The 12,160-nt window shown below is 39.0% G+C and overlaps 1 protein-coding gene across 11 annotated transcripts in view; it reads left to right on the top strand.

Moving 5' to 3' along the window:
* The window catches only part of LOC122773747 (MAP/microtubule affinity-regulating kinase 4-like), a 40,056-nt gene that overhangs the window by 9,040 nt on the left and 18,856 nt on the right, over nucleotides 1-12,160 (top strand). For all 11 annotated transcript variants that reach the window (XM_044032642.1, XM_044032645.1, XM_044032641.1 and 8 more), the window contains exons 2-3: nucleotides 3,793-3,990; nucleotides 4,908-4,961. In XM_044032642.1, the coding sequence (XP_043888577.1) occupies nucleotides 3,793-3,990; nucleotides 4,908-4,961 (252 nt within the window). The remainder of the gene's footprint in view (nucleotides 1-3,792; nucleotides 3,991-4,907; nucleotides 4,962-12,160) is intronic.

Below are 12,160 nucleotides of genomic sequence, written 5' to 3'. Positions count from 1 at the left end.
TCAGGCTGTCGGGGACTGACATGTCCTTCAGGGTGTGAGCCATTGTTTGGAAACATGTTTGTGTTCGTCACAGCATGAGTCTTGACGTAGCAGTCATCTGCCCTCCTTTTGCCACGCCTCTGGCTTCATTTAACTCATTAATAACAGAGAGAGGAAGACGATCATATATGTATTTTGCGAGAGCCATTGGCAATGAGCACATACAGAGTTAATAAATAGTTTAATAACAAAGGAAGCAGTAATATCCACATTAGTGAGACAAAAACAATGGAATTGTGTTAGTTTAGATAAGGCTCATATTCAGAGTAGAGTGTCTGGAGTCTCCATTCATCCATTTGTGTGCATTTTATTCAGCTCTACACCCACACAGAACAGCACAGATGAAAGATAACTGCTGTACTGTACAAAAGCTGATGGAATGCCAGAGATGTAAACTTGCATGTCACCATAGTGCCCCCCACATGTTTTAGCTTATACTTATTATCTATATTATATCTTAAGGAGGATGTAAGCATTAACAGTTATTCCATGATCTCCCTGTGATATCACTAAATGAATATTAAGTAATTAAAAGATGCAGATAAACCAGCATTATATACCTGTTTGTGCTGTCTAATGTTTTGAGGAACATTAAGTCATATAAAAAGCCTTAAACTTAAGGTTAAACTGATCTCCGTAAGCTTGTTTGTCAAATAACCGGTCTGTCCTGTGTCTCTATTTTGCCTACACTTAATGAACACCCTGCAGACATGACAGTGACAGTTTTTACTGCTGCTGATGACAAAGTTAGTTTTTTTCAAACATTTACAGAGTTGAAAGAAACAGTGATTTGATAGTAAATCTTTCACATTGGCTTATTTTAAGGAAGCTTGGCTTTCTTAAAATACAATTTAAATTGATCAGGATTATTATATCAACCTAAAAATTAAATTATTGTGAATATTGGCAAATGATTGAGAAGGATGGAAGTTCAGACGACAGTTGTACTTCTTTGAAAAAATAACATTGTTCAGTCTCAGTAACATCCTTGGCTCTCCAGTCTGCCCCATAAGCTCCGCTAGCCAAGATAAGAGGTATAGGGCATCAGTGCGGACAGAAAATTAGATTTTTTTCAGTTCACAAGGACAAGGTGCAGCTTGTTTGCTGAATGTGCAAATTACGTAGTAAGAGTGCAAACCCAATCCCCTTCCTTGCACATACACAAGCAGGCACTTAACCATCCACCAGCCTTCCATCTATCATCTATACCAAATGTCACCCTACATGTGTAATGGTGGGGAGGGGTCTTCCAACCCCACACTTTTCACCAAAATGCCTTGACCTCCCCAATCTTCCAGCAAAAGCCCTCATCACATTTTGGCCAACCCCACACACACACACACACACACACACACACACACACACACACACACTTGCATGGGCCTCCTCTTGAATTAAACTGTGTGGTAATCAGAAGGAGTGCACAAATCGATGGACTGCACTCCTTGAAAGGAGAATGAGGGGGATTATAACGTGATGGGGGATGAAGGAAGACAGCATGAAGCTTAAATTTATGTGAGGTTGCTGAAAAAAACGATAGTGGCATGAGACAAAAGAGAGGACAGGTCGGGGAATAGAGAGGAGAAAAGGGAGCGAAGGGAGACAAATTAATTTGTCTGGGGGATGGTAGATGAGCTGGGGAATAAATGGGGGGAAGGGTGAGGACATGGTGAAAATTGGTGAGGAGATAAATTGGACACGCAACATCTATCTATCTTTTCTGACGTGACCATATTCCTTTTAGGGCCTCTGTAAAATCTTCAATTATTCCTCCTAAAACCTTTGAAAGAGGTTAGTTTTTCAGGTTCTATTTTGGTGTGATTTTGGTGGAGCCAGTGGTTAAAATCCTCAAAAACATTGTCTGTCTGACATTTTGCTTCGCTTTCTACATGGAATTTTCTCTCGTTTTTGACCAGGGAAGTAAGTAGAACGAAGTTAATTTTGGCACTGATGCTCAGAGGATTCTAGGAATGCGCGGGATGCCAATCAGATTTCTTTCTTGTGTATAAATAAAGTTATAAAAGGCAGGAGAAGATGCAGTAACAGGCATTGTTACTGTGTCTTAGCAGATGTGAAGTTGTAACAACAGATGCTCTCTTGTTTCATTTTCATGACTTTTTGCAGTATGTTTGTTGCAAGAAGAAGTCTGGGGTTTGTCTTGAGGAATTGATTATAGACTCCCCTAACCCTGTGCTGTCTGACCTGACTTTGTGCAGTTGGTTAAAGAACATAGTCTAGCAGGGATTTGTGGGATAGTTGTAAAACAAATAAGCGATTATCTTATGAAATAGTTGATATCTTTGGCTCATCGCATGATATTTGTCATTACATGGACTGTTTTAGCATGTGATGAAATGTGCAGTTTCTCACAGACCACTGTGAGTTATTTCTCTTTTCTCTCCCTTTTATCCTGTTGCAGTTTCTTTCCTATTACGTGTTTTGCTTATACATCTGTTTTAAAATCAAATAATCTATATGGACCATTGTACAAAGAGCTGCAACACTGTTGCTGTTTGTTGTTTGTTAACTTACTGGTTTATTGGGTTGAAGCAAGAAGAAGCTGGATAAATGGAAAGATAAATCTGTCCCACTGTCATACATCTGTGGTTTTTGTGTGTTTATTCTTTCCCATCATTGACCTATTGGCCTTTTCTGAATTCTATGACTGGACAGGTTTCAGGTGATATCTTTCTCTGTGCTTACATTCTTATCTTAGTTCTATTAGAAAATGCTAGTTCATCTCAGGTTACACTAAATACTGGTGTACAGGTCTGTGTTCATGTGGCTGTGTGAGGTAAAATGACAGGAATTTAATGAAACATAATCGTGGCTTCAATTAACGATTATTTTCAGAATCGATAAATCTTAATTTCTCATATTCACTGTTGTGATTTTGCATCATACAAATAAAATTTGATTGATTTTGATTTGATAGAAACACAAGTTTGTCATGACATCTCTCCACCAAAGCAGCAGCTTGCTCTCTGCAGGCAGAGGAGTCTCCTTCGTCGGTCCTTGTGTCATTTTATTTATGGATGAAAAGATAAAGCTAGTTTGTGTCTGTTGGATATTTCTTTTTCTGCCTGGTGCTCAGTGAAGATGAAGGGATTAGATTTTGACATTTATGCTGTGAGACATCAGACCTCACTCTATCAATCAGAGATCTAAAGGTTCAGGTCAGTTCTCACCCAGACTCAATGAACACTCTTTATCAATAAATCATTTTAGTCACTATCATTTAATTAATATTAAATATATTATAATATTTTGCTCAATATAGTATGAAATCTGAATTTAAATACACATCCATTAATTGACCAGATTATGTAATCAAGTCATTTTTGTGAAATTGATTTCAGCAGTCTTACATGCCCTATTCCAACTTGATAGTGGGATAATATCCTCTCTACCTGAATAAATCATATATTATTCAAATATTATGATAATTCTCATGCTTTCCCATGCACTTTTCACGTTTTAGGCGCTTGTCTTTAGAGTAAATTATTTAGAAGTGTTGTTGGGTTATTACAGATTCAGACTCAAATCCTTGGAGACATCTTTACTATTTCTTATGTCTAACCAGTCTGATATATTTACTGTCATTTACGATAAGAGAAAACACATCCGCACTTGCAAAGCATGAAATAAATGTGAATACATTTGTATGAAGACCAGCTACAAAACTGAGTTTTTATCGACTATGACAGGCACAGTGTTAAGTAATACTGACCAGTCATCTTTCTCTCTTCACAGCATGCCTCCCTGTCGGCCAGCCGCTCAGAGAAGGGTACTGGCTGGTCCAGCCGCTCACTTGGTGCCCGATGCCGTAACTCCATTGCCTTGTGTTCAGATGAGCAGCCACACATTGGAAACTACAGACTGCTCAAAACTATTGGCAAGGGCAACTTCGCCAAGGTCAAACTGGCACGTCACATACTGACTGGCATAGAGGTGAGTTCCAAGAAACTTGAAAGGTGAAGATGGTTACCTGCAAAAGTTGCTCAAGACTGCACTCAGTCAAAATGGAATAGGCCAAAGCATAATGAGGTGATGAGTCAAAGCAGACCCCAGCTTTTCAAATTCCAGGTTTGGGATGTAGAATATAATTCTGTCTCAACCCACTGGTGGACTTCTGTTTACTTTAACAGTCAGCCAGTACTGTCTCGTTTCACAGCCTTGACACCTTGAAGAGACATTGTCTGGTGTAATTCCTGTGCGTTTTAAAACATTATAGTCTCTCTTCTCATAAAACCATGACCTACATTATCCAAGCTCATAACTCCATCAGGCTCAGTAAAAGGTTGATGGTTCTGCCGCTGGCTCGCTCATGTGAGAGCTGTTGGTTCCACCCACATGAAGCAGAAAACAGTAAAATACTTCTGGTTTAAAGTGGTAGTGTGATGCAGTAAAACAGTCATCACTACACGGTAGTTTAATTACCACTTTCTTCCTATTTAACTTTTGATTAATACTAGTTCAAAAACTAATTTAATTTTAAGCATGGTAAAGTAGTAGAAACTGAACTTGCACAGCACTTGCTACTCTGTCATTATACAGTGTAGACATTGAAGTAGTGACGTAATCATTATGATGATACGTTCTGCATTTTGTTGGTTTGATTTTAGATTGTTGGATGGATAATATAAGACATCTAAGGATATCATGTCAGGCCATTAAGAAAATAATTATGGAGCAAAAAACAGTTACAAAAATAACCCCAAAATGTTAACAATTGTACAGTAAAATTAATACCACAGGGATAAATCTTGATGAATTAAAAACTATCTATATGTGAGGAATCAATAGTTTTTTGTAAGATTGTTATTGATCTATTGGTCACTTACTTTACGTTTAACATTTCTCCTCAGGTTGCAATAAAGATCATCGATAAAACACAACTGAACCCAACAAGCCTACAGAAGGTGAGTGATGTGTTTTTGTATGTGTTTTCATTGTGTGTAGTAAACATGTACCACCCACTCTTTTCACCTTTTAATTATAAAACCAACAAAATAGGTGCTCTTTTTTTTTCACTTCTTATCTAATTAAACCCTTAACTGCATGATCAGCCTGAGTGTGTTTGTCTGCAGTTGTGTTGCATCTGGAGCAGTCACTGAGCACAATAACATCTTTATGGTGCATGCATGGTGCAGTCTGAACTTTGACTTTATAGTTGTTGATCTGGATGTGGTTACTGGCTGCAGGATAAAAATGGGGAAACTGCATCACTGCAGAGGGAATTCAGTAGTAGGCTGAAGATGTCAGACTTTATCCCACTGCTGTTTGATAAAAGACCTTCTTTGTCTAGTTTAATCACATCTGAATAAGTTGATGTCTGCAAATATTTAGCATGTTGTCATTAATATGTATTTGTTGACTGTCTAAATCTCTACACCTGGACTTTCAATAGAGCTTATTGATCAGTACTAACAGTATCCTGTTAGCCAACCAGTCCAGGCTGGGATTTGACTGTACTGATATCACAGATTATTAACAATTATCAGCTTTTGCCATCAGCATAAACAATGCAGCATAGAACTACACTGTATAGCCACAGCTGTAACTTATTGACTTAATAATATATATTATAATACTAAAGCGGACTCCTGTTTGATTGTTTGTATCATGACACTGGGCTCAACTTGCCAGCCAGCCATTGTTCAATCCAAACCCATAACATGAATTCATTGTCTGCCACGTGAGGGTCGCAGGGGCTGCTGGATCCAATCCCAGCTGACGTAGCACCAGTCCATTGCAGGGCCAACATACAGAGACGACAACCATTCACTGTCACACTCTGTGTCCAATTAACCTCTGCATGTTTTTGGACTGTGTGAGGGAACCGGAGTACCCAAAGTAAACTCATGTGCAAACTTCATGCAGAAAGGCCTTCAGTCAGATCAGGTTGTAAACGCTGCTGTTTTGCTGCAAGGCGACAGTGTTAGCCACTACTCCACCGTATGGACCCAAACTCAAAACAAACCAAGTGAAAAAAAGAGACACAGTTGGTTTGGCTCTTTTTTGGAAACAAATCACTCACCCATTTTTCATGAGAGCCTTGCACTTCTTATGGCACAAAATACACAGTGGATGTTTGATCAGTTTCTTTGTCTATGGCTACATTTAGGCTGAAGTGACTCATCAGATGTTTTCGGTTAATGTGACTCAAATCAGATTTTTCAGGGCTGTGAGGACACAAACATTTTCAATCATATCTGTGTCACTTCACTATGTGGTCCATGATCAGATACACTGCCTGGCCCAAAAAAAGGATTTAACTGAGCAAATAGGTAAGGGGTTGCTGCCATTGGTCAGGTTTAGGTTCAGCAACATTATGTGCCCAAAGAATGAGGTCAGCTGACTACCTGAATATAATGAATGACCAGATTATTCCATCAATGCATTTTCTTCTTCCCTGATGACATATTCCAAGATGACAATGCCAGGATTCATCAGGCTCAAATTGTGAAAGAGTGGTTCAGAGAGCATGAGACATCATTTTCACACATGGATTGGCCACCACAGAGTCCAGACCTTAACCCCATTGAGAATCTTTGGGATGTGCTGGAGAAGGCTTTGCTCAATGGCCCGACTCTCCCATCATCAATACAAGATCTTGGTGAAAAATGAATGCAACACTGGACGGAAATAAATCTTGTGACATTGCAGTAACTTATGGAAACAATGCCACAGTGAATGAGTGCCGTAATCAAAGCTAAAGGCGGTCCAACGATGTGGCAACTTTTTTTTTGGCCAGGCAGTGTATATTTCCATTATGTGACCACACAACTGTCACAAATATCAGACATTCATATCCTGTCCCTGTTTCAAAGTATTATAGCACCTCAGCATTTTATTTCCCTGATTCCATCCATTTAAAAAAAACAAACAAAGCTTTATATTTGCAGGACTGATGGGTGCGCGCTTCATACTGAAGAGTTGTGGTATTTAGTTGAATACAAATGAGTGTTTGAAGCATTTAAACATATGTTTTATGATTTTCAAAGGCAAAACATACATAGAACATACATGGTAGAAGGTGTGCAGACACTTTAAATTAGGTGCAGGGGTATCAACTACAGAGCTGTAAGAAATGCACGAGATCACTGCTCAAGATTCTGGTGTGAACTCAACGATTGCATCAGCTTTTTAAAACCATTCTATTATAAACTTAAAACTTTATTTTCAGGACGGTAGATGTGTAAAAACAATGAATGTGTTCATATTTAACAGGCTGTGTATCATTTTACAGACTTTTACCTGGATATAATATCTCACATTTTATGAAGAACCAGAGCCACTAAAAACAATCTGAGTTCAAGTCAACTTCATTCAGCAAAGTAAACATTGTGTCATTTCTGTTATCACCACCTGATAAACTACTGATTCTGTGTAACAGAGGTGAAACTGAGGTGATGGATGGTTGTGTGTGTCATTGTGTGATTGTGGGAAACGGCACTGGTTACACTGAACAGCATCTCTTTTTTCTCAGAGCATCATTTGCTTATCTCTTGTATCTCTAGAAAAGACCTTGAACAAGTGTGTGTGTGTGTGTGTGTGCATGTGTGTGTCTCACATGCATCTATCCTCTCTCTCTCCACACATTTCACATCCATCACTATAACATAATAACTTCAAATCATGAACAAAAATCATACCACTGTTTTTATGGAAGTCAAGCTGAACTGGTCTTCATTCTATATTGTGAAAGTTCATTATGTCTTCTGTTAAGAGGTTAAAACTTGCTATTGTCTAAAAAACAAACCAGAAAAAAATGGTCTTTGTTCTGTTACTTTATTCACATTTACAAAAAAACATTTAACATTTAAAAAAAAATCGGACTTTCTACTCTTTTTTTTTTCATCAGTCAGCAGCAAACAGGAGTAAGCAGGGTCTTGTTGTGCACTCTCTTCCCCGTGGTGTGTGTTGTTGGGTATCCTACCAGACTATACAGGGCCCCATCAAAGCCTGGTGTTACTCTGAGAAAAGGATTTTGTAGGCAGCCATCCAGTGTGTGTGCATGTGCATGTGTGCAGGACAGTGTTTGGGCCACCATCTAATGCTATGAAGTGTGTCTTTTCCCCTCACCCAGGCCTCTCAGCCTGGAGCTGAATTCCAGACAGGCACACAAAAGGGTCGGCCAAGTTGGGGTGAAGTGAGGGGTGTGATGGGGGTCTTGGCACAGGAGCAGGGACCCTGAGAAAGACAAGATAGATACCACAACAGAAGAGAACTGTGTGTGTGAGTGGAATCGGGCAGATAACCTTAAAACCTTGTCTAATGCCATTATCTGCATTGCTATTGTCCTTGTGGGTGTCTGTGCATAATCACATTATTCTATGAATTGTTGTGAATGAGCCCATATGTAAAGGGAATAATAAAACGATAAAGGGACAAGAGGGTGAACAGAATGAGAGCAGAAGTTTTTTTTTTCCACAAAATCAAAAAAAGCAAATTAGGATGAAGGACAATGCCCTGTCTCAGTCTGTCTCTATCCCTCCCTTGCTGTTTCTAGTTTAACCTGCACTTTATGTATGCACACAAGTCTTCATATTTAATCAAGCTCAGAAAAAAAAAATCAAGCCTCATTCATGTTTCAGTTAATTGCATGGACAGGCTCCAGTTACTGCTGTACATGAAGCCAATGGAGGGTCTGGAAAATTTGTTCATGTTTTAGTAGTCGTTGTATTAGCATAACATAGAGGGGCAGTGCTCCCAGCAACAGGCAACAAAAGGGGATTTGGGGTCAAAAGTCTGTTTGAATGTTCCCCAGCGACAAGTAAAGGATTGGAGGCAAAGCCTTGAGTAATGATACTCATTAGAGTCTCTCACTGACAGTTAGGTTCATTGCTGTTTGCCTTTAACTGCCAAAGAGAAGCATCAGCATGAGCTGAAGTGGATCGTGCTCTGATCTTTGTCCAAATGCACACATCAAAGGTCTCTCACTGAAGTGGGCTATTTAGTGAATGCTTGCTGATATGTTTGCCTGGCAAGATTTTGTGATGAGGTATTATTATTTTTTTTTTATATATAATACATCAAATAATGTAGAGATCTAAAGTCAAAGGTCTTAGTGGGTCTGCATCACCTACATTGTGGATGGAGTGGGTCAGTGGTTAAGACCGGTACCCTGTGTGCGAAAAACTTCATGGTCGCAAGTTCAACTCCATCCCCGGCAGGTTGTACTCAATTGCCTTGTAAGTCGCTTTGGATAAAAGCGTCTGCTAAATGACATGTAATGTAATGTAATACATTGGCACTATGGAACTTTGAGTCTGGGTTAGCACAATGAAGACACAGAAAGAGCTACAGAGTTCTACTTTTAGGCCTAAGTCACAGTGCTGCACTATAACCCTTACAGTTCTCACCTTGAAACAGCCTAGAAAAGCCAACTTTTATCAGTACAACACATATTGATCTCTTGTTTTTATGTTGGCTGTGATTATGCAGAGCACGGTGCCTGTTAAGGTCACAAGGACTTGTAAGTAGAACAACACAGGAAAACAGTTTTGCAGTGAATACTTTTTATGGATTTACTGAAGAAGGATAAATTGGTTCATCTAAACCACTGTCGGCATGTACTAAGATCTAGACTGCCCCATTCATAGAGTACACGATACACATGAACAGAGGGTTATTCACAAGAGGTACTCTGACGTGAGAGTAGAGAGAGGCCTGTGTATTCATTCATCCCTCTCATGTTCCTGTTCTTTGTCTTTCTCTCTTTACCTTTTTTGTCTTTTGAATTTCTCTGGTCTTGTGATTGGCTGCAGCTGATAAGTGGAAGTGTGGTTCATGTAGTGTTGAGTACTGTAGTGTGCAAGACTGTGTTGTACAGTGGTGATGTGAAGTGGCTAGGATTTTAAATATGTGAGCTAGCATTACCATTTTCTCATTTCTCAGTCTCAACATATTTGTCGCCTTCGTGCTATTTTTCCTTTTGTGTCTGTTTCTGTACGCAGAATGTGTGAATGAGGATATGGTCTGGATAGAGAGGTCAAAGGTCGAGAGACTGGCAGGCCAGACACATGAATCAAACCCACACACCACTCACAAAGTGGGAGAAAACACAACATGACAATTGGTGAAGTCTTTGTGTAAATCCATGTTAAAAAAAAAAGAGTCAGATCCCTCCTACAGAGTTAAACCTTCCTAGAAACACTCATATTTTGATTCATGCTGCCTGAAAGTTGAGAATAGAAGCATTTTCTAAACCTGAGAAATCCTGTGCCTATATGTCTGTCTGTCTTTCTGGGTGTGTCCATCTGTCTGTCTGGTTATGTGTGTGTGTGTATATATACAGCTCCGGCCATGTACTTGGTGTTCCATGTCTTCCCCCTTCCCTCTGGGGTGCAGGAGATTAAGGCCCTGGGATTAATACCTGGGTTGGCATGGCAATGTGACATGGGGCCATTGCCATGTAAGAGAAATAAGAAGTAATTTGAGAGCCACTGAACATAAGTCCAGAGAGTGAAGTTATTCTGTTCACACATAGGACAAATGTTCCATTTAGATATAGATCTGAACACCACAACCACAATAATCATTTCTACAATCAGCTGAAGATTGATTGGACTGTTGATCAATACCAGTGACTCGACAGTTTCCTGGCCAGCTGCTGAGTTTTCTGGTTCTTAAATGTCTCTTTTCTGCAGCTTTTAAATTCAACCCACTATTTATTTTTGTGTAATGTTGGGCCAGTGACCTGCAGTGGACAATATCTTGATTTGATCAATTAGCGGGCCACATATGCAGAAAAGGGTGGAAAAAGTGGGTAAGAACAGTGAATGAGTACAAAAGTGACAGAATAGGGGAGAGAAAGAAAGAGGTGAAAGGGCGTCAGCTGATGCACTGAGCAATTCAATTACACATGCTCCCAATGGGCCAATATGTGCTTGATGTGATGTGACTTCCTGTTTTTAAAGCAATGAGTAGGTAAATGTAAAAGAAAGGAATAAAAACTAATATTATTCCCTTTGGCACTTGTGTGTGAATGCCTCTCCAATATTGATCTTGATTATATAAATCCATATTAGGTTTTTTTTTTAATTTACAATGTACTGCTGCTGTGTCTCTTTGATAAACATTAATACAAATCAGCTTATGAGTTATTTTTTGTCCAATCAAGTTGCCTTTTTCAAGTAATTAATTCAACAGCCCATGGTGTCTGAAGTCTTTAAATGATTTGTTTTATCACAGAACCTGAATTCATATGACATAACATCTAAATTAATTAATTGATCATAAGTGAAGTCAGACTTGACAGTACTTATAGAGCACATTTAAAAGAACCCAAATTTGACCTATAAAGAGGGTGAAATATGGGATTATTTTAACTGACGATTGCAAACCCATTAATAAAAAACATCTCACATAATTATACATCAGTTCTTCCATGTTTGGTTTATTAGACCATTTTCAGCACGAAACCTGTTAGTGTCTGTATACTGTGGTTGAATTAATGTGTGTCTGTGTCTGTGTGGGAGGATGGGTGCTTGCGTAGGTGAACTACAATTGTGTTTTAACTCGGGGTCAGTTGCATACCAGGAATCTGTTTATTATGACATTTATGAAAACACGCACCCAGTCAGACATACACCGCCTTGGGCAACTTTTTGAGTTATGTCATTGTGGAAATGTTTTTACTTAACTGTAAGAAAGCTACTTCCTTGACACATGTGGTACACTCAGCCCTCTATGAATGAAAATGAAAATAAATTCTTGTGGGAAAGTGACATATTCCTTCTAAGAAAACAACATTGGATCAAATTTTTGTGTGCGGTGTATAGTTAAGAAGGCTGTCAAATATGGACATAACTTCTACTCACCATAAACCTTGTCTACATGATCATACATGATATCAGTAAATGATGAGTAGACACGTGACGTTCCAGACATTCCGCTAGGCTTGTTTGGGTACATAGTTTAGAGGATATATAGATTGCTCCAACTGCAGATCAGATGTGCTGGATTGTGAACCTTGTGACATCATGAGCACATGATTGTTGATGAATTACTTTCACTGTCATATTATTCAAAAGTGACATGTGACCTCCGTCTGTGATGCAGTGCCAGCAGGAAAACTCATGAGGCAGACACTTGTGGTAATGCTAATGTTTTC

This window comes from Solea senegalensis, linkage group LG8 (assembly GCF_019176455.1).
Source record: "Solea senegalensis isolate Sse05_10M linkage group LG8, IFAPA_SoseM_1, whole genome shotgun sequence".
Classification (NCBI taxonomy): Eukaryota; Metazoa; Chordata; class Actinopteri; order Pleuronectiformes; family Soleidae; genus Solea; species Solea senegalensis.
This window is presented reverse-complemented; position numbering and strand designations above follow the sequence as displayed.